The sequence below is a fragment of the Lutjanus erythropterus genome, chromosome 1 (assembly GCF_056507025.1).
Source record: "Lutjanus erythropterus isolate fLutEry1 chromosome 1, fLutEry1.hap2, whole genome shotgun sequence".
Classification (NCBI taxonomy): domain Eukaryota; kingdom Metazoa; phylum Chordata; class Actinopteri; order Lutjaniformes; family Lutjanidae; genus Lutjanus; species Lutjanus erythropterus.
The window spans coordinates 21,015,933-21,043,840 of record NC_139317.1 but is presented as its reverse complement, the minus strand read 5'-3'; the positions used below and the strand labels follow the sequence as shown (position 1 = coordinate 21,043,840).

Genomic DNA, 27,908 nt, shown 5'->3' with positions numbered 1-27,908 from the left:
CTAAGATGACAATAAAATATTGATGGGGAAGCTGAGCCTTTTTCTATGTGAGTTTATATCAAACACTTTTTCCTTGACTGTCCCACAGCATTGTACCCATTGAACAATGTGAACTGTGTCCTCAACAGGACACCATTGTACCTCAGCGGGGTCATTTTTTCCCTCAGGGAGCTATAGAATTGCACATTTCCTATGCTCAGTGAGTGCTAGTGATGTGGAGGAGAGTACACCTAACTGAACAGTTTCCCCAGCTTTTACTTGGGAATTACTAAACAGAAGATCTCATAAAGATACATAAATATGACCAAAAAAAGTTATATTACAATTGGTACAATAATCACATTGGTTCTTTGTCTTCTGTTTATCACCATGTTCATGGATCTGTAGCTAATCTATGTAATCATTTACAATATTTTCTTCTAATCATGCCATCTGTTACAAACAGATCTATTTAACCATATGACAGATGCATTACGGTTCATGACAGCTGAGTAAGTCTGAGTATAATTTGAATTTTTATGATTCTGCTCTGCTTATTGATTTTGGTTCCATGATTCATTGAGGAGTTGGGTCAAAACAGGTCACAAACTGATTTCACTTTAATTCACTACTCTGATCATTCTTCATGCAAAAATATTTCATGATACCAGATTCACAAATGTAAAGATTTGTCGCTTTTCCTTTTAATTATTTAAATAATTCTAATTTATTTTTAATAACTTTGAGGTTTGTACTATTGGTTGAACAAAACAAGCATTGTGAAAGTGCCACTTTGGGTAACTGTGACTGCATTCTCACTGTTTTCACAATTTTTACAAACCAAAGAATCAATCGATTGACAAAGAAAATAATAAGTAGATTGACCCTCAACGAAAATGAAAATCATCATTGGTTGCAGTGCTAGGATAAAAAGGACATCCTCCACCACTGGTCCTCTCTGTCGATGAAGGCCTAGATTCTCAAACTGTGGTACCAGTACCACTGGTGGTACATGAGCTTCTTCCAGTGGTATGCAGAGAAATGTCAGAATTTTATTTTTTTTTTAACTTTTTTTTTAAGTTAATGAAAAAACATATAATACTATCCAAATAAAATAGCTACAATAAGATAGCAAGTGTAGGTAAAATACCAAGATTGAAAATGAATGCTTCAAAAACACTGTGACTGTAGCTCCAAGCAAGAACTATAATGAAAAGAATTGCAGGTAAAGACTAGAATACTTTATTATTGAAATGAAGTGGATGTCAGTAAACCAAGCAGAACAGTAGCTAATTGCTACTTTAGCAGTAAAGTGTCCACAGCACCTGTTTGCACCAAATGGTACATTACGGTGATACTTGGAGAGTTCAATATTTTCTGAGGTGGTGCGTGGTGTAAAAGGTTTGAGAAACACTGGATTTAGGTAAACAAACACTTAATAATGATATGAATTTATACAATCACTATGTTTTTGACAAGCTAGGTTACCACACCCATATCCTGCACTGTGTTACTGGTGTGAGTGAAATTTGTCTAGGAATCGATGAGCAGAATCAAAAAAGATTCTTAATGATTCCTTTGAAACTGTAATTTTGGAATCAGTTTTAATTTGGAACCAGTTCTCGATGTCCAGCCCTAAAGCTGAGGCCTTCCTCTACTATAACTTGAAAAGGGAAGCTTAACTTGGTTGCAGTGTACCTAATTATACAGTATGTTACACACATCTCATTTCTACACATCATTTTTCAGCCTTCTTTTGCCGTCCAATTCCTTACTTCAATTGATATGCATCCATGACACAAGTTTACCTCAACACCCAGGCCTGTCTCATGTGTTGCATATCATCTGCAGGGATTGAAACAGGATGATTTTGGGAGATGATTTTCAAATTGGGTCACTTCCTTGGAGATTTGCCAGAAGTATGACAGCCAGAGACTCTATTTCAATCTGCTGCCACAGATGACAACAGACCTCACCCATTAGTTCTGACAATCTCCTCCTCCGGTCTGTACAGTACAGTCTATTGGCAGCTTAATGTCAGCGTGTCAGTATGTGTTAAGGAATAATGTGTAACATTTCTGCATTAAAATGTAAAATGTAAAACGACTAGACCTAGGTTATCTATTTTGTTGAGTTGTGTACTTACATTATCCCAAATGTTCCCAACAATGTTCAAACCCAGAGAAATTCATACTTTTATGTAAGATAACGGTGTGTTTCATTTGGTTACCTCTCAGTGGCTTCATACTGTATCTCCTCTACCCCGTCTAGTTTCTAGAACTTCCAGGGAAACACCGGATGATGCGTTAGAAAGTGAGGAAGGAAGTTGGCAAACTAGCTGGGTAGCCACATTATTGTACACACTTACTTTACTACATTTATTTATGATGGAGAATGATTATTCATTGCTGTTTGCTGCATGTCGAGTCAGATTTATATCTGCAGTGATGTTGGTTAATAATGAGGACAACAACTCTCATTATCCCACATTACCTTCAAACATTATCAAACTCTGTCTGTTGTTACTGCTTTGATTGAGAGATGACTGCCAGCAGAAATTACAAACTATGATCGTCTACAGTATCAATACTTCAACATTTTTTCATTATCACGTTCACAACAATACGATATCCATTAATTAGCATCGAATGTACCAAAGCTATACAAAAAATATCTAAGTGCTCATTCAATAGGACTGAGGGAAATATTCGATTCTTAGATGCATCGCGATGCGGATGTGAAAGATTCTGAATCAATTCATAGAAGTCCAAAGTCAATTTTCTAAATGTCAATTAACATGAAGTTAACAGAGCGAAAAAGGGCTCAGCTGTGAAGGCAGTGCAGCGTTCACACGCTGGAGTTATCAGCCGTTAACAGAGAAATGTACTTCATCTTCTCAAAAGGCAGTGATTGGAATCATGTTTTTGATTTAGTGTCTGAATGAATGCATTTATGAGATGAACGTCAAGTGTGTTGTGAATACTATTTACGATGGCCCAGAGACATTAAGACGTTCACAGAGCAGAGCAGCGATCAACAGTAATATACGAGAGCGGCTGAGCGACGCACACTGTAGCATTTAACAACTTCGACCACCTCTGTGATGAAGAAAATAACTCTCTGCTCAGTCTGTTTCACCTCAAATTCTCTGTACCTGCTCTGCATGTTGGACAGAGAGGTCTTTCCTCAGAGCTGACAGTGCAGCAGGGTGGCTGCACCCCACTGCTGGAGACATAATGTTAATAACACCGCACGAAACAGCCCGCCTCCCCCTCATTTTGTTATTGTCATACAGGCAGAGGGCTGTAGGATTCTTTCAGGATTAATTCATTCATTCATTAATGCAGTTAACTTATTTTAAAAATAAAAAGCTGGACATTTAATTGCCAGTTAGGGTTCATGCTGTATTTCAGGGAAACTGGAGCAAGAGACTGAAAATTTTGTCCCCCTTTCTGTTCAGTCAAAAATAGGTTCTGAATCAAATTAGACAAAAAAAAAATCCCCCCAAAATGTATCACGTGCACCATGTTTACTTCTAAATGATGCTACTTCTTGTTTTGGTGTAAGGGAAAATGGAAACATGGGCTCCTTTCATGTGATTTCAAGAAAAATCCAACCCAGTGGTCTTGCTAACTTATGTAGGTCATGTAGAGGCATCAGTAATAAATTGACACTGTTTCATATTCAGTTAAAACTCCTTGTAGTAGCTTTAAAATTATGTTATCATGACAATTCTTAAGTGAACTAGAACTAAAGTAAAACTTTTTATGTAAAAGCTACATAATCTAAACCCTATTTATCATATCTAAATAATAATAATTCTTATTTTGAGCTAAGATGTTGAAAAGGGCTTCAGTCCTCACACTGCTGGAGCCTCCAAACAAAAGCACTGCACACATGAAACAGATAGTTCAGGTTGGCCGACAGCGAGGTGTAAATAAATGTGAGTTTTGCCACAGCAGCAACGTCTGAACAATCGCTCCTTTGTACTCCACCTCGGCTAAATTCCACCATCAACACACAACCAGATCTACTGACCGTTGTCACGGCAGCACCATGTGGACTTCAGTCTTGCCTGAGTTTGTTGCTGTATACTTCCTGGACAGCTAAGAGATGAACGGCAGGCAGTTTACATCAAAGCTAAAAATCTGACTGCACACTTCAACGGAACTTCTCGTAACATCTTTTGCTTAAATGAAAAAGATATAAGAATGGGAGGAAATTTCACCAACAAACAGGAAAACAGCAATAAACACACAAAAATTAAGATTTTCAATCTGGAGCAGAAAAATAAACTCACTTTAACTCAGCGTTAATTGGGCTTGTCCCTGTAGTATTGATAGGAATTTTAAGGGGTTGAGTTGTAGCCAGTTATAAACTAAAAACTAACACTTATGATGATTTTAATGGTTCTCAAAAAAAGCCACAATCCAAGTTGTCCGGTCCCTTTCCAATATTTCTAACGCGATTTTAAGGATTAATCCCACTGAGCTGGAGCCACATTCACTGTCTTCAATAGTGCCAACTAACATTAATAACCAAAGCATATCTTGCACCAAAGCTGTTAAGATATTCCTGGAGAGTAAGCTCTTTTTAACATTTAATCTGTCAAGCCAAATCATGTTTTTAAGAACAAAGTTGCAATAAATTAAAAAACTCATAGCTTAATTAGCTGAGTGCTGGAGTTAAGAGCCAGGTAAGCTTGACACAAGCGACACTTCCCATAATTACCCCGTGTACACATGGGACAAATACTGAAACCTGGCATCCAGGTCTGCAATAAATCAAATAAACCACCAGAGATACTCTTACCCACAATGAGAAAATGACACTACTCCATCACCAGAGAATAATAAATGGTCACATCAACATTACTTTCCCCCACAGAGGTGTACATCAGCTGTTTTTCAAAGTAATTATCCACAGGAACACTAAACTTCAATATGGGACTTCATAGTCACGCTGCTTAAAGAAACAATGACAAATCAATTTGTCATACAGCAGTTCAATCAATGCTGTGTTTAACAACATTTTGGGTTTTTAGTAGAGCGGGCCAATATTATTGGCTTGATGTTGGGATGTTATAGCTATATTGGTCTATATTGGGTATATCAGCATACATGTTGTCTGACATGTGCCAATACGAAAATGTTTTTTGTTTTACAAGACATGATGCAGATTGTTTGATTGTTGTTTAGTTTTATGGGCAGCATTGTATTTATATTTGATCATTTTTTCTTAATTCAAGAAACATAGCATAAAATGTACTTATTAAAGGGGGTCCACAATTTCAGTATTAAATCAAAAATTGATCTCAAAGAGCTCTCAATTACAAGAATCAAGCCAAAAAGCAGACTCTGCAGTTCTCCCGATATTTATTTTTCTCTCCATCGGTGCTAGTTTGTAGGATCTGGTGCATGTCTGAAGAACAAAAAAAAAAAGAAAAAGAAAATGACAACACAGCATAGCTTACCGGCCATTATATCACAGTTGATACAATGAAGACTTTTTAGAGAAGAATTTGAAAATGTAAATGACTCTTGTCAGCACAAAAAAACATAATAGCCTTCAGTGCAAAAAATATGTTGAAATCAAAAAATCAAATCAAATCGTGACCTTAAAATCAAAAGTCATATGGAATTGTGGATTTGGGGAATCATGACACTCCTAGTGTTTATCTATATATTCTCTACTCTGTATAATATATTCTGTTCAAAGAATAATGACCAATATATCAATATAATTTTTTTTAACTCTCTAATATTAGTATCACTTCGGCCCCAAAAATTTCATTATCAGTCGGGTCCTAGTTTTTAGTTTTAGAATTATCTTTTATAATTATCTTTATTTCTATCTGCGGTGGCTTATATAGACAACATTAATACTGTGATTAATATTACAGCATTATCTCAGCAACATGTGTTAAAATTTACTGTCAAATATTTATATAGGGTATAGTCCAGTGTTTCTCAAACTGGGGGTGGAACCCCTGGGGGCAATGAGCCACTGCAGGGGGATGTGGATGACCAGAGGAAAAATATTAAATAAAATGTTATAAATTTGATTTATGTAGGAAAAATAAACAAAAGTTTTCTGACGCTATCACTGTGACCTTTAAAACTGAACCCCTGCCTGGTCAAAGTCACATAATACAGTACAAGCTCAAAACTATGGTAACTTTGGCTGAAGCTGATGATTGTGAATCAAGATATTATCTTTGCATTGTATTAGCAATTCTTCACAATACAATTGTATCATAAATAAAAATAATCAAGCAACAATTTTCCCCACTCTGGCAAAACACAATGATTTGGCTTTCTTTCATGCACCAAGAGAACATGGAAAGATGTCAGGCATGCTTGAGATAAGCTGAATGGTAAAACAGCAGTCTTGGGGTGTTCCTGTCCACTGTTTGGCTCCAAGAAAATTAGCCCTCAAACACAAAGAAACAAGCAGGGAACACGAGCAAAACAGGATCCTTCCACCGAGCCAACTGGGCAACAAGTAGTCGACTGATTTAACAGCCTTGACATTTAGGCCACCATATATCACAAGACTTCACTGTTGTATTGTTCTTGCTTCTTACAGAGAAAACGTGCGTGAACGAGTGAGACACAACGACTGCCTTTATCCTACATACAATATAACTGTTAGTGACAACAAATTTGTTAGTTTTATGTGTCTTTCTTTAAAGCCAATGTCTTTGGATGCCAGAATGTCTTTTCGAAGTGGTTATCGAATGTACAGACATCCATTTGTTTGACTCAGTGCAACCTGTTTTTATAATCTGTTATCCATGTTATTTATAGAATCTCTTATTGCACTGTTTATTAGGGTGATCACACGAGAAGGGGAGAAATTCGGGACAGGGGAGTAGGGGACGAGCGCACCATGTCAGAGGGATTCAAATGTATAGAATAATTCAGAACAACATCAGACTTTAACTCTGATAGTTTGTTATTTTTTTGAAGATGAGTCACAGATTCTGAGGATAATATGAAGCACAGTGTCCTGGCTGTGTGTACAATACGCATGTACCATAACACACAGGTGACGGGTACATTAGAGTCATTTTAAATGCCTTTTCAGCAGCTACGATTCTGTTCAAAATATTGATATCACAAATTCCTCTTGCAGTGGTGGCTGCAAGAGGAATTTGAATATTTTCAAAGGTTCATATTTTGGTCATATAATCTGTTACTATGATGGTTGAAGTTCGGAACAAACAAGATCAGATTCAGGATTCAGGACAACTACTTGTAATTCAGGACTGTCCCATTTTTTTCAGGATGTCTGGTAATACATTCTGAGAGCAGGTATTGCTAAAATGAAAATAATTTAAATCAGTGCTGCGAACTGGTATCTGCAGAGCACTGTGTATTGTTGAGCAAAGACCTCTTTCAGTAAATATCAACCCCAGAAAGACCGCAGCTACGGGGATGTAAAACCTCACCATACAGGCTTTCTGTCTGGAACAAATGGGGCAAACTAAAAGGGCCACAACAGGACTACGGGTAGTGCAACCACAAAAACTTAAACAAGCTACGGTGGGAGGAGTCATTGTCATTCACTGTGATCCAGTGCCAATGAAGAATTTGTCCCCACTTTGTTTTACAGTAGGCTTTCTGTTTATTATTGTTAGCCTGACTTGCTTCCAGCATGATTTACTGGTTGCTCTTGTGTCCTGGTCTCTCTCTCACAGTAATCATCTGATAAGCATTGACAGCTGCAGAATAGAATCCACAAAAAAAATCCATGGTGTAAAACAGATAGACAGAAATCTAACATGAGCAATATTTCTTCAGTGCAGCTGAAATCATTCTGATTAGAGATTCCAAATAAAATGATCCAAAAAGATGTGCTCATGTGCCCCAAAGCATTTACAGGCCCAGTGTAGATTCAGGGACATTTACTGGTAGACTATGGCAGAAATTGAATATAATATTCATAAGTGCGTCTTCATTAGTGTATTAGTGAAAATAAGACTCTTTGTTTTTTAATTTCTGTAGAATGAGCCTTTATATTTACAGAGTGGGAGGGTCTTCTTCCAGGTTGCACAGTACTACAGTAGCCCAGAACAGACAAACCAAACTCTGGCTCTAGAGAGTCCCTCTCGCATTTTTCCATCCCAGGTTCTTCTACACGCTTAGAAGGGAAGGGTGAAGCAAGCAGTATTCAGTTGATTACAATCTAAAATGTCACTGCAAGATGCCACAAAATCCTACATACTGGTCCTTTTTATCACAATGTAAAAGTGTTTTTCTTTTTTGGGGGAGGGGTCGATGGTTTAAATACTTGTCGCTGCAAGCCTTTCAACTATTGAGGCATGGTCCCCAAGGTGGGGCAAACACACGTAGAATAAATACATTTATACTAACCAAGGAGAAATGACTGAACTGAGCATTAATATGGTTATTAGATGCTAATCTTTCCTTGGGATGTATGAAAATATCAGTACAATTGAATATCACAAAATTTTGTTTCAGAACACTGTATCAACTTTCAAAAACACGGTATCTCGATACTGTGATTAGAAAAACGTTATGAAAATTTCATATCACAATTACAGTAACACAAAACAGACCCACGTTGCTGCTGTGCCTGCGTCTAGGGGACTGCTGCTAACTCTGGTTGTTGATGATAAGTATTTTAAGTTGAGTTTTTCGAAGAACGGAAATCAAACACGGTTTTTATAGTGATTCAAATTTGAAATGGTAATACTGATCATCTGGAATTTCTAATTATGGTACATACAAAGATTCATGGCAGTGGCTCATTTTGTGTTGTGACCACTTGATAGCAGTGTTGTTATCAACCTCCAATGTTCTGACTGCATCAAAACAAATATTTCACAAACTGACTGAAAAATCCTTCTGATCAGCTGGAATGGGCCAGTGTCTTCTGACTGAGGTGGCTACATGAGGCATTTTCTGACTGGGCCATTATTCAGATTATTAGTGGAATATTAGGGTCCATGTAAACGTAGCTGTTGATATGTCGGTGTGGTTATGATGCTGTAGCGTCTTTCACTGATGTTCAACAACCTGAATTCTACAAATGTTAACATGTGAAGGACGCGTGAAAATGTGTCTCAAAAAACTTCACACTGCAGTCTGTGACTTTGTGAATCCTGTCCTCTTTGCTTCAATAATGCAATCATGCCATACATCTCTGTCACCACATGGTCACACCCCTCTTCTGCAACCTTTACAGTCCCTCTATCATGCACACTCTGCTACACACACACACACACACACACACACACACACACACACACACACACACACAGGCTGTACACCTATCTACTGGAGAGAGTAGAGGTCCTGCATGGAGGATGTGAGGAGAATTTTAATAGGCTTCTTCCTGTCCTGCAAGGCACTGCCACTTTCCATTCACAATGCAGGAAGAGGTAATTGGTTTCACCTATCTGATGGGACCCCTGCGTGTTAAATCCATATGCTGGTGCGTTCATGTGTCATTTGTCATGTGCATACCGCGATTATAGGCAAAACACTGCGTTTTCAGCACAGCCTTTTAGGCTAGTTTGGTGTTTGACTGCAACTCAGACGTGCACAGGACAGAAAGGAAACGCAAGCACTTTAAAACGCCACAATACAGCTTAATGGGATCAAATTTTACACGGTCAAACCATGCAACAATGCTCGCAAGCCACTTACTTGATGAAGTAGCTGGCTCCTTCGTCCGTGAAGCCCTCTTCCCATCCTCTTGGCAGATCTATAACACGAACAAAAACCACATGAACGACCCGCCACAGACAGAAAACACATTGCAGCAGCAGCCAAAAAAAGGAAAAAGTCCCCTCGGTTTGATACAAATCAGATAGTTTTTCGCGTACCTGACCGTATCATGTGTCCCGAGTTAACAGGTTCACCAGTGCGTGGATGTAGCCAAGTAGTGGTATGAGTTTTATCACTGCAAGAAAGACACCTGTTACTGAACGATAATAAAACAACCCAAAAAACATCCTTCACGGTATTAATAATGCCTCGTTAAGATGAACCAAGCGTTGAGTAGTAAAAACCTCCGCTCACTTAATAAAGAAGACGCGTCCATCTCTACAAACTCCATACGACCAGTGGTCAGGTAGGGTGTCCCGTCCGAGAGGTGCCGCCATGATCTCTCCGAGTCGGCTGGCTTGTCCCCCCCTCTCCCTTTCTCCCTCTCCGCAGACTTTTCCAGGGAGGGAGCCCGGATAATAACCACCGCTAGGGCTGCATAGTTTTTAAAGGGGAAGAATACCAAACTCAGACCACTTCCAGCACTCTGTGTTTTTTTTTTTTTTATGTAACGTGAGCTCACAAAAAAAAAAGCGACTAACCGGTTCCCACAAGTAGTTATCAGCCTGGTGGATGAATTAAAACAAAGCTCAGATCTCTACAAAAGAATAATAAATGAAGCTCACTGCAGAGGAGGAAGGTAAGGTGTAGCCCCGAGGGTGTGTAGAAGTGAACTGAATTAAAGCAGGAACTTGTGACTTTAAGGACAATGATATTTAGTGCATACATAAAACAAAAAAAAAAAAAAATGAAGCAATCCTAAATGTAATTCTAGAAGGGTTCTTTGCACATGGATGTGAAAAAAGTGTAGGGAAGACTGGGGACGGTTGCAACACTTTGCACTTTTGCATTTCTCTCAGTTATTCAGAGACTACTTGAACAACCCTGTTCCCAACCAAATTGGGGTACATGTACCCTTGAAGTAATGTAGGGCAGTGCTAAACAGGGGTTGTGTACTCTGCCAGGGGGTTTGTGAAAAGTTTTCAGACTCATGCATTTAAATTATCCTGATATAGAATGTCTTTATTTATATTTTTATTGTATTTCATTTCTAAATAGTAAATTATTCAAAATAATCAGAATCCACATTTTATTTTATATATGCAAACATAATATGGGTATTTTGTGTTGACATAGTGCAAATATGTATAAATACTTGGATCAAGTACAATATACATGTCTAATGTCTTTCTAATACTTTGTGTTGTTCTTCCACATAGTAGAAGTAGAAGTGTTGAAAAAAATGTTAAATTTATTCCAAGGTACATACATGAGGGCGTCCCTGGTTTTTCTAACCACCTTGAGAACCTCTGATGTAGGTGATGTACAAAAAAAGCGAATTACAGGCACAGACTGAGTGTGGAAAAGCAATTTAAGACTCAGTCACGTTAAAATTCAGCCAGATATTGCAGTTTCAAGTAGATGTATATGCACATATGTGTGGAGGGGGCTACACACATGAGGCAAAATCATGTAAGAGTGGTGGGGGGGCATAGCTGGACATCAGTGGCAAACTCAGACTGTCCAAGGGGCAGGGGTGTAAAAAATAAAAAGGGGCACCATGGAGGTGATGTAACTTTTTTAAAACCTGATTTTTGTCACACTCCAGTATATGCCTATTGAAATAAAACTTAATTTATCTCAGAATGCCTTGTGCATGTTGAAAAAAAATTAGATTATGGTGAACTATCCATTTATCCATGTAACTCTATTGTAAAATTCTGTTGTGTGTCTGTTTTGTCAGGACTGCTTAGCTTGCAAATGGTTGCAACAAGTTGTTTCAACAGTCACCCTATCAGCCATGACTGAACATCATGTACTAGACACACTGACCCTGACACATGGTAACCATGTCACTTAGGAGTCAACAAGACAGTGATTCAAAATAAGTAAGTCTTGATTAAGCCATACAATGAAATATATGTATAAGTCCTTTAAGAGATATTGGAAGATTACAGGAATATTTGGATTAAACTAAAATAACTTAACATGCTTTATTTTATTTTAATTTATTTTATTTTATTTTATTTTATTTTATTTTATTTTTTTTAAGATACTACAAATGTGGGTGTAACTAAGTGTGTGAGAGACATGAGAGAAATAAAAATAAAGAGTCCAACATCCTCACACAAATATTTTATCAGTAAGGCTCACAGTACAAGACAGGTGGCAGCCATGTCTGAGGAGACTTAAGTAGAGTTTATTTTAGTTTTCGGCCAGTTCTTCTTCAGTTCTTTTTTTGGGAATGTTTGAGAGCAGCACCGTCTAAACATCTTTCAGAGGAGGCATTGTAGGACAGGAGCAGAAACAAAGTTGGTCTCTACAACACAGATAAAGTCAGACAACACAAAAACATATCAGGCTCAGGACAGTCGGGGGAGATTCTGGTCAGGAGGTATGTCTGCATTTTAACCCAGGTAACATCAGCTTTAACTGAGGGGTGCATTCCATACCATACTGCCATACAATGGTAGTATGTTAAATACATTGTGTCAAAAATACCAGGATGTCCTACTGCATCCAGCCACATTTTGCAGGATGCAAGTCATGATGCTTTTCTGGCTATTCTGACCCTCAAAACTCTCCACATCACATCGACTGAGCCACAGAGAGAATGCAAACCGTTCATCAGCTGAGTTCAAAGTCAAATACTTTTTCTTTTTACTACACTACAGAACATGAACAAGAGGGTCAAAAGCCATCCATCCATTATCTGTAACCACTTGTCATTTTGCAGGATTGTGGGGTGCTGGAGCCTATCACAGCTGACACTGGTCACCAGTTCATCACAGAACTGACTCATAAAGATAAACATTCTCACATTTACACCTACTGGCAATTTAGAGTCACCCATTAACCTAACCTGCATGTCTCTGGACTGTGGGAGGAAGCCAGAGTATCTGGAGAGAACCCTCGCAGACACAGGGAGAGCGTGCAAACTCTGCACAGAACGGCCCTGCTCCAGCCATTAACTCCTCTTCCTCACAGCTGGCTGTGGTGTGTGTGTGTGTGTGTGTGTGTGTGTGTGTGTGTGTGTGTGTGTGTGTATGCTCAGAGCAGAGTAGCCTGCATGTGTGAATGAATGTATGTTCATGCATAAATTTTACTGGAAGCTTTAGATGAAGTTTGTCAGCCTCACATCACCTTGACTGCAGTCACGCTCTGAGGACGGGGAGCCTTCCTGACCATGACACATTACAATAATGCTTACACTGCATCAAACAGACCTGCCCAATTTACCAATGCTGCCCATAAATTTCACTTGGACTGTGTGAGGGCAGGCAATGTTCAAAGTCACAGTGGTGTTGGCACAGGAGATGTTTTGCTGAGCATCAAGAGACAAACAGCAAGGTTTTACTTCATCATGCTGTCCTCTCTTGTAAAATGCACAATCATTAATATAATAGTCTCTATGTAAAGTTCAACTTAAGTGTGATTTAAGTGGAGAAAGTATATAAATAAACTTGTCAATCACAGAAAGACACAGAAATACCTGACCATCTTGTGTTTTGTGTGTGGTGTATATTACAGTCATCTTTATGTGTCCTTTGTGAGAGGAAAAAATACACAAATACCACAGCATGGGGTGCACATCAGTGAGCAGGGAGCAACGAGCATCTGTCAACATTATAAATATTTGATCTGATTCCCTTTTGGGGATGCTTTGTTGAAACTCCAGTGGTTTAAGGCACTGTTCTTCAAAGACAGTGAGAGATAGAACACTTCCTCTAAAAAATCATTATAGTGCAGCTGCTGTGCCGGAACCAAGTCTTATCTGCTTGACAGAAGAGTCAAAGAATAAAAGGATTTCCCTGTTAAAATGTGTTTCTAACTTTACACATTCGGTTTCTGTTCATATAGGACACACAATAAGATTTATTATTAGTATTAATTATTTAGTAAATAATAATAGGCCCCTGAAAAGAATATTTGGATGTAACTCCTTTGTAATCACCAACATTTTGTTTAGTAACCGTAATTTAATTACATGTTCTTAAAAGTAACTGTAATGGATTACAATTAAATTTATTTTGTAGTTTAATTACATGTACCTAGTTGCTCTACATCACTGCTACTATCCTATCAGACATTTCTGTGAAATTCTGTCATGATTAGCATACGAATTCTTGAGTTATGGGCAAAAATGTTTTGTGAGGTCACAGTGACCTTTGACCTTTGACCATCAAAATCTAATCAGTTCATCCTTGAATGAATTTGGATATATGCAACAAATATAAAGAAAGTCCTGCCAAGTGTTTCTGAGTTATCGTTTTCAGGACAGTGGGATGGACCTGAGGTGACAGTGACCTTTGATCACCAGAATCTGATCTTTTCAACTTTGAGTGCAACTGGTCCTTTGTGTCGAGTTTGAAAATGTTTCCCTCATGTTGTTCTTGAGATGTTGCATTCACAAGAAACAGATGACCTGAAAACATAAAGCCTCTGGTCATGGCTGTCACAGGCAGGGAGGCATAAAAAAGTTTTTCAGTGTTTTTCAAAAACTGTTTTCAGCATACAGTCATAAATGTACACAAAAAAATAGGTGGATTGGTCCAGTACTATTGCAAGATTAGCACCAGATGTCCATTGGTCACACACACACACACACACACACACACACACACACACACACACACACACACACACACACACACACACACACGATGCAAGCGATTGCATGATCCGGTGGAGATAATCAGTGACAATAAAATACACATGCTCCTACACAGGGCACAAGGGGGCACTGAGCAGTTTTTCTAATGATGCAAGTCATATGCTTTGGCTTTCACAATCACCAAATTGAATCTCCATTGACAACCTTAGGGAGATGTCTTAGAACAGTGCTCTCCACCGTCATCAATCTATGCCAAGGATCATTAAATCAGTTTCAGCAGCTCATAGTGGCCTGAAACCACCTCAAGACACTTGTTATGTATGTTGGTTATTCCTTTGATTTCACACTCATCTGTATTTTACCATAAAGCAGTGGCCCTCAAACTTTTCCCGGCATGCCCCTCTTCAGAAACTGAAAAAAGTTCACTTTCCTCATTTTTAGAATCAATCATTAACAATGATAGCAGATGCAACTAATAAATAAGGTGCCAAGTTGAATTTAAGTGAAATAAAGGTCAGCACAATAACATCAGAAACCCCTAATTGTTTTTTTGTTTTTTGTTTTTTTTTCCTGCATGAATCACATTCATTCAGCTTAATTTTACTACATTTCTGCCCTGGTCACACCCCACTAGAGAACAAACCAAATATATGAATCATAACATGCATTATCTGTCACAATATAAGAACAGCACCACCCAGTTGCAAGGCATTTGAAGATGAAACCATGCCACATTTTGGGGAATCAGTGCTCTGCACTGTGAGGCCAAGCAGACACTGGCAGAAATATGCAACACACATAAAAAATATCTGGATTCATCAATAATACTGCTGTATTATTGACAATGCTGTACTTAAATTTGCATTAATTTGGTGTACACTGACCTGTGTATTTTGCAACCAGTCTGCAAAATGAAACACAGGGTAGCTGCAGCATCATGCATCCTGCAGTGTAATCATCTGGTATCCCCACTCAAATGCTGTTATTTGACCTTGCTGTGATTTATCATCATCCCCACTACACACACACACACACAGACTTATACATAGTAATTTACACACAAATGCACATGTATAGTTGATGCGCAGTCCAGTGCAGCTCTGCAGTATGGTCTGTGCTGCTGCTGATTCCTGCCAGAGGCTGCCAGAGGCTCACAATGCAGCAAGGTGACTCAATGTTATTGTCTTCTCCTCAGAGAGACTCCTCCTGCTGAATCACAGCTTACCAAAGGTGCTGAGCAGAAAAAGTAATAAAGATTCTCTTGTTCTCTTCTGACTTTGAGCTCTTCAGTTTGGAATAGTTTGGGTACTAATCTATCTGGCAGATGCCCACATAGGAAATCAATAGCATCTTTTCTGAAAGGCTTTTTTTCCCCCTGCATTATCCCTTAATCTGAGCAAGGTAAGATGTCTAAATGCATGTGCACAGGTGTCTCAATGTGCCTGAATTATTAACTGTACACACTGCAGGGTAACATTTAGACAGAAATCTCCTGTTCATTATGCGGTGCATTTAATCATTGTACGGTTGTTGATTAAAAAGAAGTGCTGATCTTACCCTTCTGCTCCGGCTTACTTTCACTTTCTCAGTTAGTTATGATCTAAGACAGTGATTAATTGCCTTCCAGTTCATTGAACTATTACACTGACACCTACAGGGCAGGGATGTTATATTTAGTCATAAGCCAACTGATCCATATAAAAATTAGATTCATTGTCTTGCTATACCCGCCAAGGCTTATAAATAGTCTTTTTGGATTTTTATATAGAACCCATAGTTCCAACAGAAAGCCAATGTTTTTACAACTCCTGGGCGACAAATTTATGCTCTTTATCCAAGCTGGTCCAAGTAACTGTTGAAATAAAAGAGAATCTGATTTGAACACAGTTTAAATCTTTCTTAAATCAGTAATTTTTACTGTTTATAATAAAACTCAATGAACAGAGCAGCTAGGTTAATAAGCCCTAGCTGGCTTCAGTCACTCATTATCATCTGTCTTCCACATTGTATTTGACCAGTTAAGCTAATATTGAATTGCAGTTCTATATGTCATATACTGTATAAATTGGATATTTTATCCAAAGTGCTTTATGATGTGCCTCTCATTCCCCCATTCTCACACAATCATACACCAATAGCAGAAATCCAGGGTTCAGTGAACACATGGGACTAAACTGTCTACTCTGATCACTGTATGACCCGTTATACCTCCTGAGCCACAGCCACCTGATCATTAATCAATGACAATGCAGGGTGCCCACAGCTCCTGTGACTTACTTTTACAATCAGATAACCAGCTTTCATTCTCTCTTGTGTTAAAACGCTTGTGCCCCCTAATGACTAACTGGGGAGCAGCATATTTGATTTAGTTCCATTTGATTGCAGTGAAAGCAATTGGATTTAGTTATTTGATTAATGACTTCTAACACACACAAGCTACATCGAAAATTCAAGGATGCAAACGCCCAGATAATGTGCATACAGGATTACAACACATATGAGTGGGTGTTTGCATATAAGAAAAACATGGAAAAATGTTGACTTCTTTCAAATTACTTCCATTACAGTTTCTTTGAGTGTCTTCAGACAGCTGTCAGAAGTGCTGGTCTCATCAGCCTTTGCAGGTTGCAGAGTGCATGAGAAAAAGTATAACCATCTGTAAGTACAGCCACAAGGTCCCATGTAAGATCTCCCCAGAAACCCAGTGAGCCGGGCTGGGGTAAGAGGTGAACTTGAACCCATTAATCATACACTGCTGCTTCATGAGTTGAATAGAAACTTTGTTTATACGTAACTTTACTCAACTTTACTCAACTACTGCACTTAATTTTATACTTTTTCATCCTTTTTCATGTTAAGTTATTTTCTGCTCACATATTATATTATATTTTGCATACAAATCATATGATAATTTTATGAAATATAATGCATTGTTATTAACGAAACATTATTTAAATTAATTTAGCTAGACTGTTACCGGCTGCAACAACTAAATATTATAACTGTAATAATACTAACAGGGGCAAATGATGCCTGAATAATGGGTACTTATACTTTTAATAGATTTTTCCTGATATGTATTTCTACATAATTTAGTTTATTTGGGTTTTTTTTGCACTGTAGTATTTATTGCTTTAGTACATTATTTGAAAATGTTCACTGTGGTGAACAAATTTTAATGTGGATCAGTTCAATAGCATTCTCTTTTTTCACAAATTATATAATAAACATGACAGATGTGCATAGTATTACTCATTAGATATTGACAAGGAATCAATTTGAAATAACTGAGAGGAAAATTATTTGGAACAAAAGATAAAAATGCACACACTACCAACCTTTGAAATATCTGATTATAAATAAGGTTAAGGACCTACAGTTTTATAATAATTCATCACTTTTATCCCTCCAAGGTTTTCTTAAAAAAAAAAAAAAGATATATATAAAAGGGCATTGATGTTCACTACTCTTTTTGTCAATGGACTAGTTGCACAGCAGACGTTTTGACATGTCACACCAGAAAACTCACAGGCGTATTAATGACTGCTGCATTCCACTTAGGGGAGGTTCTTCTGTTGTGCTTGCTGGTTCACTGTCACTGTTACTGGGACACTTAATAGAAATGAACGTTAATTCCTTAATTACTGTTGTTAAGTCCACCTGTGTTTCCTGCTCTGACAAGTCAAAATCCCAGCTGTGCAACCTGTCCCTTGGTTCCTGAAGATGTAGATCATTTATTTTGGGCTTATGCTGTAAGGCACTTTGGATCAACTGCATTGTGTGTGAAGTGCTATAAAAATAAAGTTGAGTTGAGTTGAGAGCTGAGTTGCCCCACTATTTTTTTTTTTTTTTAGCAAGCTGTTTGTACATTTATTTCCGAAGTTTTTTTCTCTCCTATGAAAATGCAAAGTAAACCAATATTATAGATACAATATTATGTAAAACAATAGTTGGTTCAATTATATATTCTAAAAACAGATATGCCATCAAAACATTGAATGTATGTATCCTATATAAAATCTGTACAGTCTGAGCCAATTAATGATTTCTGTCAGTGTTCTGATCCACTGTATTATTTTATGTATCTTTTGTACGTTTATGTTGCTGTTTGTTAATAAAATTTTACTAGTTAAAAAAAACAGTGAGACGCTGATTAGAAACGCCAGAAAAAATATGTTCAAGAGCGATAATTTATCATTCAGCACCCCCTGGCTTTATCCTCCCTTCATCTTGTGTGCTTCCTTTCCTGACCTTTGAAGCTGATAATTGATTCGATCAGAGATAAAAAAGTAACCGCCCACCTGCACCGTCGTCATCTCGCCACGTACGATTCAGTGCAACGCAACTTGCTAGTCCGTTTGACAGACAGCTGAACGGACCACTGCGGTTAACGCTACAGCGCTCACAGTCTAGATTGCTTACTAGCGAGGTAGCTGCAGACACAAGTCCAGCTGAGAGGAAGCGACGGGAGGAGAGCAGAGCAAATGAGGTCCAGGATTCATAATAAAGTGAGTATACAAGTGAATATACAAGTATCTGCTGCCGCTCTATTGGGACACTTTTAATATTATATTCAGTGTCATTAACATGGAGCTAACGTTAGCCGCGCTGCTCAGACTGACATCAGACATGAGTAGCTTAGGTGCTTGATTCCCATTAGCAGAACTGTCAGTGGCAGTGCTAATGCTAACACCAACAGCTTCCACTGGAGATGATTAGCTAGCCAATAATGTACAACCCAACACAGCCTAGAAAAGCTGTTTAAGAGCAAAAGAGGAAGCTGGCCACTCAGCGGCCCTCGTGTATCCAGAGACACGTTGACTGTTTATTTTAACATGCTGTATAATACACTAATTAATACTGTAGCCAATATAAAATTGTTGTAACGTTAATTGTCCTCATTTCCAGATGTGTTGGAGCAGGGCCCTTCTCGCCGGCTGGATACTGGTGCTGGTCCAGCTGCTGTGTTTAGAGGCAGTTCCCATCAGTATAGATAAGACAAAAGTGAAAGAGCCAGAGAAAACACCTGAAGAGATTCCAGCTAGTGTGGTAAGAAGACACAAGATGGATACACATCTCTGTTTGTGTAAATTAATTGAAAATTCATGATAAAGCATAATTCTAGTGATGTAAAATACTGATACACTTGACTGTCACAATATTATGTTTAGTGATACTGTATCGATTCTCAAATCACTGTATAGATATTTATTTAATAGTTTAAATGCAAAGATTTGTGGCACTTAAACGTAAAAATATAAACTGAGACAGGTAGAAGTGTGAGCATTTATCTTTCCTTTGCTCAGATTAAAAATAGTGCTATGATGATGGATGTTCCAGACACTGCATATGTGTTTTTATACTATGATAGTTTTCTTTTTACACTAGTTTTATTTAGTATTAAGGTAATACATTGATCACATACAATCTTGAATTTTCCTTGACAACAAAGCAGAAATTTAAGAAGACAACACAAGCAAAAATATAAAAGTTAAATTAAAAAAATAATAAATAGATAAATAAAAATAATAATGATAATAAGGGGGTGAATATCATCTTTATGGTGTTCTATTCAGCCAGATAATGAGTTACAAGTGTCCATCTCTGCACAAAAATGTCTCTTTTCATTTGCACTTATGCAGTAAGTTCTTTAATTATGTACACCTGTCTCAGTCTCTTAGTCCATTGTTCCATTGTAGTGGGTTGATTTTGTCACCAAGAAATAGTTATCATATCCCTACAGAGTATACCTGCTAGTATAAATCTCAACATATAATACTGTGGATTCAAAGAAAAAACAGCATCTAAAATGACTGTAAACTCACTTTTATATCAGTATAGTAATATTCTACCAAAATTTCTGCAGTTTTCTTAAAATTAGATAAAAAAAAAATGCAATTGTGCTGATTTAGAAATAGATTAGAGAGGAAGTAATTCTGTCTATGTGTACACACCTAAATTTTGATCTTGCTTTGACAATAGATTAATTGAGCCACTTTTTTTTAATTAAGCACATTTCATTTTTAACTCCCATGCCTCGTGGTAACCCATCTGCTTATAGCTTGCTGGTGCTGCACCTACATTTCAATCATGATTGGAAAAAAAATGCATTTTCTCTCTATGAAAAACATAGTCTCCTTGTAACTTATGGCAAACTGCCAAAAATGATCCAAGGAAATGCAACAGCAAAACTGCAGTAATCTATATTTTATATACATTATGGTATTTTAGTGTATTTGAATTATGCACAGTACAATAGGCTATAGTCATTTGAAAAGTGTTTGAAACAGTTATACTGTAAATTATAATATTTTGAAATGGTCAATAAAATTCAGTAAATAGTGAAGCTGTCTGTTTCATTACTTTATAGTCATGTTATAGATGTACAAATGTCAATTAGATGGTAATCTGCATGAGAAATAAAGAGAAAGGGAAAGAATTTTGTTCGTACAGCATGACATGGTCAGTGAAGGCCGTTTCCACTGTATTTAATTTTGGGGGGCTTGAGGTCAGAGTAAACGGATTTGAGAATTTGTGTATTAACTTGCGATGGGCATTTCCTTTTTTCATTTTGTAGAGTAAATGATTAAGCAATTCTTAGAAATTAATCATCTTAAATGATGTGTTATGCTATGCAGTTATGTCGCCGTTATCAGCTGCTTCATCTGCAGTAAACAAGAGAGTTTGGTAGCAGCACCCGGACTAATTTACATGAGAGATGGCCTGATGACTCATTGCACTACAATTCAATTACCCCAATCAGAGACTCCACTCAAAAGTTATGATCCCACAAATCCATTTCATCATCAGTACAGCAGCTCCAGATGTTGTAGCTTTGTGAGTGCACATATTGGAGTGCTTCAGGGGAAGGGCTGGACCATGTTAAATATTGACTTATTTGCTTAACAGAGCTTAAACAAACACCGTGTAGATTCTGTTGTGGGGTGAGAATGCATATGAATGCAACATTTTTATTGGAGAATAAATAAGGCGTTTTAAACAGAACAGCTGCAGCATATGGCAGCTTGCAGAAGGCTGTAATATAGTTTATAGACATCCATGGCAAAAACCTGTCATTTCTACATAAAACATCTGGATAGAGGATCTGTTATGTTGGTCAGCAGACTCATGAAAGCAAAATATTCTGTTACTCACTTAATTAGTCTTCAGTGCATCATACCTCTCAAAGAAGTGCTGATAATGATGTGTTACATAAAGTAGCATAATAAAAAAAACAAACAGAGCTGCAATGTTTTATCTTGAAGCAATAAAAAGTGATGATCATTGTATGATTGCTTAGTCTGTTATCTGCAATATATTACCTAGTTTTTACATGATATTTGATTCGTTACATTTTATAGGACACTGGACTCCACTATGACCGCTACCTCAGGGAAGTCATCGATTTTCTAGAGAAAGATCAGCATTTCAGAGAAAAGCTCCACAATACAGACATGGAAGACATCAAGGTATCCCCCTTTTCTTTTGTTTTGACTTATCAGCAAGTTTTCACCAGCCTTACTGAGTTGTTAGTAAATCATTACTCTGCTCATGAATTATTTCTGGGGAAATCATCGATATTTTGTGAAATACTACCAATCCATCAATAGATTTTCTTCTCCCTCTTTTGAGTGTTGGTCCACTGCAGCATTAATTTTAAGTTTACTGAAAACTAACACGATTTTAGTGAAAGGTTTGATTTATTCATGTATTTAGTATAGGTACTGCTACAACCCCGTGTGTTAAGTAACACTAACTTTTTTCCATCATTCATGTATAATACAGCAAGGTAAGCTGGCCAAAGAGCTGGACTTCGTCAGCCATCACGTCAGAACAAAACTGGATGAGTTGAAGAGGCAGGAGGTGAGCCGACTCCGGACTCTGATTAAGGCCAAGCAAGACCTTGAAGGAGGGAATGGTATGTTCTGCAACAGTATTTATATTTCATTTTGATTTATATTTAAAGTCAGATGCTACAACTCGAATGGTACATTAGAGTTAAATAAATAATAAGGTAAATGCTATGTTATGTATCTATGTATGTACATTTTATATATGTAAATTTTTATTTATGCCATCACTCACTCCCTGAATAGACATTGCAGTGGACCACCAGGCTCTGCTGAAACAGTTTGAGTACTTGAACCACATGAACCCACACACATTTGAAGTGGATGACCTGGATCGGCTCATCAAATCGGTAAATCTTATTGCATTTCATTAAAAAAATCTTAAATTAAGGACATGTTGACAATATTCCACTAATTTAAACTGCCATTGTCCTTTTTTAGTAAATCATTTGGCAGCGTACACAAGTCAAGTGGACAGTACACAGTTTACAGAGCTGTTGTGTCTTGGCACAGTGGAGTGCTGCAGTATAGATGTTAAAACAGAACCTCACACAACAAAGACAATGATTTCAAAATCCACAACATTTCCTCTATACTTATAATTACTATAGCATGTTTTCCAAAGCATACCCTACTTGTTTAGATTTTAATGTACAATCAGTGGTCTCTTCATAAGGTACAGTCTAATGCAATCCAATATAAATGTTCCACCACAAAGTCTACTTTTATGATGCATATAATGATGAGATTTTGCTGACACTGATTTAGAGATGTTAATTAAATTATATGCAGCATTAAGGTCATAGATAGGGATGGTGTTGTACTGGACTGCATTATGTTGAGAAGTGTTTCTAATATTCTTCCCCTCTCATGTATGTTAATAGGAAGGACAACAAATTAGAAAGACCTCTCAGTATAATGTAGGACAGTACAACATCACCTTTTAACTATGACCTCAGTAATACAATTGAATTGAGATGAGTAAAAGATTTTGGAAATCTCAGTAAACAGTACAATATGTTTAATCCATGCCATATAATTAATAAATTAACTTTAGTTTCCAGATGGGCTAACACATGATTAAATGGAATTGCATCATAACTGTTACGTAGGACCGTGCACTAAATTAACTATTAATTTGAATCAAGTGAATTTCCTGCCCTTATAAATTGTTTTTCTCTGCACCAAGGCCACCAAAGATCTGGAGAACTACGACAAAGAGAGACACGATGAGTTCAAGAGGTATGAGATGATGAAAGAGCACGACAGACGGGAACACCTGAAAACACTGGACGAGGACGAGAGAAAGAAAGAAGAGGAGCACTATGAGGAGATGAGGAAGAAGCATGCTGACCATCCTAAAGTCAACCATCCGGTAATTCTTATTTAAGTGCACACAAAGTGACAGCAGGACTCACGAACATGATGTGTTTTTGTTTCAGCCAGTGAAGAGAAACTCTTTCTGTCCTGTACTTACTGTACATGATGGGTTTTGAATGTCTATGGACCGTATTTCCAGCACTGACATGTGACCTATCCATCAAAAAATTTTAAATGCACTGCTGGAATTTAAATTTGGTTTTGTTTATATGTTGCAGGGTAGCCAGAATCAACTGAAGGAGGTGTGGGAAGAAGCTGATGGTTTGGACCCTGAAGATTTTGACCCTAAGACCTTTTTCAACTTGCATGGTATGACCTTTACCAACCGCCAACTGTCCATTTATTCAGTGCTAATATGTTATATTACAGGTAATGGTGTATTTCTTCAACACAGTCCTTTTTTCTCTTTTTATAATGCAGATACCAATGGAGATGGCTTTTTTGATGAACAGGAACTGGAAGCGTTGTTCACCAAAGAGGTAAATCCATGGCATCTGAAAATGTTTCAATTAGGGGGCAAAGTTAACTTTCTGGCTGCCAACAGCAGGTAAACTGAAAATGTACCAGCTAAAAATAATTTTACCGACCATAAAACTGCATCATGTATTATTGAACTAAAAACTTTGACTTTAAAGAGACCGTTATGAACACATAATATCAGATTTTTCACTTTTCTTGTGAATTTTTTCAATAAAAAACAAAATAAATGATTTACACTGTTGCACTTAAAGTGTTGTTTGAATAATCCTTAAAAGTGACTTTTTCTTTTCACCTGTTTGTTTTCTTTTTGGTGGCTTACCACCAGAACTGTTGCACCACTATAGTAATATCTCATGCAGATGTTTCTCACAGCAAAAACAGACATTGTGTAGAAAGCATCAAATAGTAGTAAACTACTTTGATTTTATTTGCTGATGTCACAATAAGTGGTAGTGGACAGTGAGGGTCGCAGTAGTCTCAGCTGGTACACATAAAATATTCAGTATTTATTTACCTGGCTGGTGACCCCAGTTTATTTTTCTGCCAAAATTAAAAAATGAATTTAGCTGCATTTGGCACTTGTCATTGTTAACTTTGGACCCTGGTTTCAGTGAATGGTTTTTGCACTGATTGTTGGTTTGTGTGATTTTTAGCTGGAAAAAATTTATGACCCCACCAACGAAGAAGATGATATGGTGGAGATGGAGGAAGAGAGGCTACGTATGAGGGAGCATGTCATGAATGAGGTACAATAAGTTAAACTCAGGAACCTATTCCATAAATTTTGTACAAAAATGATAGCAAATATGATTTTTTTTTTTTTTAAATTGCATAAAGCTAATTTCTGTCTTCTTGCAGGTGGATTCTAACAAAGACAGACTGGTCTCTTTAGACGAGTTCCTGGTTGCTACAAAGAAAAAAGAATTCTTGGAGCCAGATAGCTGGGAGGTGAGGTTTTACCTGAGTAATTTAATCCTAAAATCATTTTGTTAAAAGAAGTACGACTGTAATAAATAGAGTCACATCTACTTTGTGTGTTCCTCAGACCCTGGAGCAGAACCAGGCTTACACAGACGAGGAGATGAGAGAGTTTGAGGAGCATCTTGCTCAGCAGGAACAGGACCTCCACCTGAAGGCTGTTGACCTCCAGAAACAGAGAGATGAGCTGGAGAGACAACAGGATCAGCTTAATGCACAGAAGATCGAGCTGCAACAAGTAAAGAGTGGTGCTCTGTTATTTGAAATATTTTAGTTGCAGACAAGGTTTGATACAGAAGGTTTACTATAACATAAGATATGGAAAAGTGTTCGGTTCCAAACATGATACTGTAGACGTTCTGTGGAGGTTTCAGCTAAAGAATACATCAAGTATGAGGATGGAATCTCAGTAGAGATAAGCAGATTGATTCTCACAAACGACTCTTTGAAATTGATTCCTTTAAAAACCATCAGAAGTAATATTTAGTAATAAACAGGGCTGCACAATTTATCGAAATATTACTGAAATTACAATATGACTGAATGCAACATCTGAATCAAAGAAGCTGATTTTTTTTTGTGCAAATGTGTAATAAATCAGCATTATAAGGAAGCACTTTAGTGCTGCAGTGACGCCCTGGCTTACAAATCTTCTTCTCAGGATCTAAGAAAACATTTTTGTTTGTTTGTTTCGTACAGACCCCAACACATGTCACATCATGGTTTTAATAGTTTTTCTCAGTGAATATGAAAATTGGGATTTCTATTCTATTCTCTTACCCATTAAAAAAAAAAAACAAAACTGTGAAATCGTGACAAAAATGTCCAGTATCATCTTGAATTTATGTTGTTTTGTATTGCCATTTCTAAATCTGTGTTCATATAAATGTATTATTTAAGCTATTAAATTAGTGTGATTGTCTACTCTGCGTGTATCCAAATATTAGAAAAGCTTATATGATCTCCTCATTGTTACAGGCAGTTGAGCATATGGAAAGACTGAAATCACAGAAAGTAGAACCTCCTCCAGAGGTTCACGGTGAGTGTCGAGTGCACCGTTTTGTTAATCTTTTGAAAGTTGTTTGATTTTACTTGCTGAAGAATGTAAAACTGCTTCTTTGTTACAGTTGAAGGAAATGCCATCCCAGAGATACATCCAGTTGACAACCAGCAGCATCATGAAGAAGATACCCAACAACAGGGGCATCAAGCTGCATCCCAAGTCGCTCAAGATTCACCTCAGGAACACCATGACCAACAACATGAAGTCCTGGCCCAGCAAGGTCTCCCTCAGACACACCAGGATCTGCCACCAGGCCACCAAGACGCTGCACAAGGCCAACATAACCTGCCATAACAATGCTGTCAGAACTTGAACCTCCACTACCAGACTTTTGCAACACCTCCACTCTAACGTGCAGCGGAGAAGTCCCTCCTGAGTATTAGGCCTCTTTTAACCAGCATGACTTTGGAGTTTGGAGGACAGTTGAAATGAAGGAGAGCAGCACAAAAGGAATCCCTGTTGAATGACACCAGTGTTTGATAATAACTGTAATCCTTTGATTACATAACAGAATTACAACAGTAAACCAACCAAGGACGTGCATCTTAAAATGTGCAAACTTATATTTTCAAGGACTTGTGTTTGATTACATTAGAAACTATCAAGAATGTTTGGTAATATGATTATATGAAAATATAATGTTGGTGAGCTGTCACAACCTGTTTGCTGTTCAGAGTACACCTCGAAAAATGTCTCTACAACCTGAGCTTGTTGTATATGTAAAGTGCAACTCAAAATACTCCTAAACTTTCTTTAAAGAGATTAGTTTACATGTGTGGTGAAATGTGTTTCACTGGACTGTCAAACATTTTAGAAACAGTGTGCAAGAGACATTTTTAATATTTTCTAGAGAGGCACTATAGCAATTTTAACCAGTATACAGCATTTTGATGCCCTAACGGATACCGTTTTACTTTAAAATGAAAATGTAAGGACAGTGCAGACAGGTGCAATATCATTTAATAATAATCTACATGGTCAGATCTTTGTAGAAAACACATTTTATTCCATCATCTCCAGCTGCCACTGTCATCAAATATGACATTTTACCTAGATATTCCTCATGAAGCCAGGCTGAAATCATTTACCAATACTTTTGCTACTTTCTTAATGTTCAATCTGATTGCTGTCATAACCTGTCAGCTGTTGATCTACCTTGAAACATCATCTTTTCATGCATATATAAAACGTGTGCTCTGCTTTAAAGACATCGGCTACAGGTCAACAGAAACAGGTGGTTTTGGGGGCCACACTGCAGGCTGCTCTCCTCAAACTTTGCTGTTGAAATAAACAAAGGTGCTAGGTTCCTTAAACAAAACTAGGTGTGGAGTTATCTCCCCTTTCAACAAACATTTCCCCCTATTCACCACAGCCCAAGGTCCTGCAGATGCTCATTAATATGGACGTATTACAGTGTGTGGCCTCTGAAATAATAAATTAACTTTGATACACTTAACAATACGATGGGCATTTTTGATTTCGGTCTTTTGTTCATGCACAAGATGTGTATATTTATTTATGAATTGATCATAATTGATCATGATTTTTTTTTTTTAATAAAACAGTTTTGAAGATGTTAAGCTCATTTTATCAGTTATTCTGGTGTCTTCATCAAAATTTAGAAAGTATTTTGTCAAAGCAGCTGCTGGATTTGTTAAATTTGTTCAGTTAACTTAAAGATTTTTATCAGAAAAAGGGGCAAACTTCTTGAGTCGATAAGAGCCGAGTCTGATATTGCCAGTGTCCTCTTATTGTTTAATATTGTC

General features: G+C 37.4%; 2 protein-coding genes across 12 annotated transcripts in view; one reads left to right on the top strand and one right to left on the bottom strand.

Moving 5' to 3' along the window:
- plekha7b (pleckstrin homology domain containing, family A member 7b) overlaps positions 1 to 10,164 on the bottom strand; it is a 106,836-nt gene extending 96,672 nt beyond the window's left edge. For all 11 annotated transcript variants that reach the window (XM_084716462.1, XM_084716498.1, XM_084716560.1 and 8 more), the window contains exons 1-3: positions 10,032 to 10,164; positions 9,836 to 9,912; positions 9,657 to 9,714 (exon numbers count right to left, since the gene is read on the bottom strand). In XM_084716462.1, the coding sequence (XP_084572588.1) occupies positions 9,657 to 9,714; positions 9,836 to 9,912; positions 10,032 to 10,114 (218 nt within the window). In that variant the 5' untranslated portion in view covers positions 10,115 to 10,164. The remainder of the gene's footprint in view (positions 1 to 9,656; positions 9,715 to 9,835; positions 9,913 to 10,031) is intronic.
- Positions 10,165 to 18,759: 8,595 nt separating this feature from the next.
- Positions 18,760 to 27,695, top strand: nucb2a (nucleobindin 2a). The gene is made up of 13 exons (XM_084716451.1): positions 18,760 to 18,899; positions 19,300 to 19,440; positions 21,753 to 21,860; positions 22,177 to 22,309; positions 22,488 to 22,591; positions 23,431 to 23,616; positions 23,840 to 23,930; positions 24,042 to 24,100; positions 24,755 to 24,847; positions 24,960 to 25,049; positions 25,147 to 25,317; positions 26,058 to 26,118; positions 26,207 to 27,695. Exons 1-13 carry the CDS (start codon positions 18,876 to 18,878, stop codon positions 26,434 to 26,436), a joined length of 1,491 nt encoding a protein of 496 aa, XP_084572577.1. The 5' UTR covers positions 18,760 to 18,875; the 3' UTR covers positions 26,437 to 27,695.
- Positions 27,696 to 27,908: the final 213 nt, after the last annotated feature.

What these genes read in the sequence shown, in the direction of transcription:
- nucb2a (XM_084716451.1), top strand. Translation starts at nt 18,876, where the DNA reads ATGAGGTCCAGGATTCATAATAAA. An exon ending in TGGATCGGCTCATCAAATCG is followed by an intron (nt 22,592 to 23,430) that starts GTAAATCTTATT and finishes CTCTGCACCAAG; the next exon opens with GCCACCAAAGATCTGGAGAA. An exon ending in GACCTTTTTCAACTTGCATG is followed by an intron (nt 23,931 to 24,041) that starts GTATGACCTTTA and finishes TTTATAATGCAG; the next exon opens with ATACCAATGGAGATGGCTTT.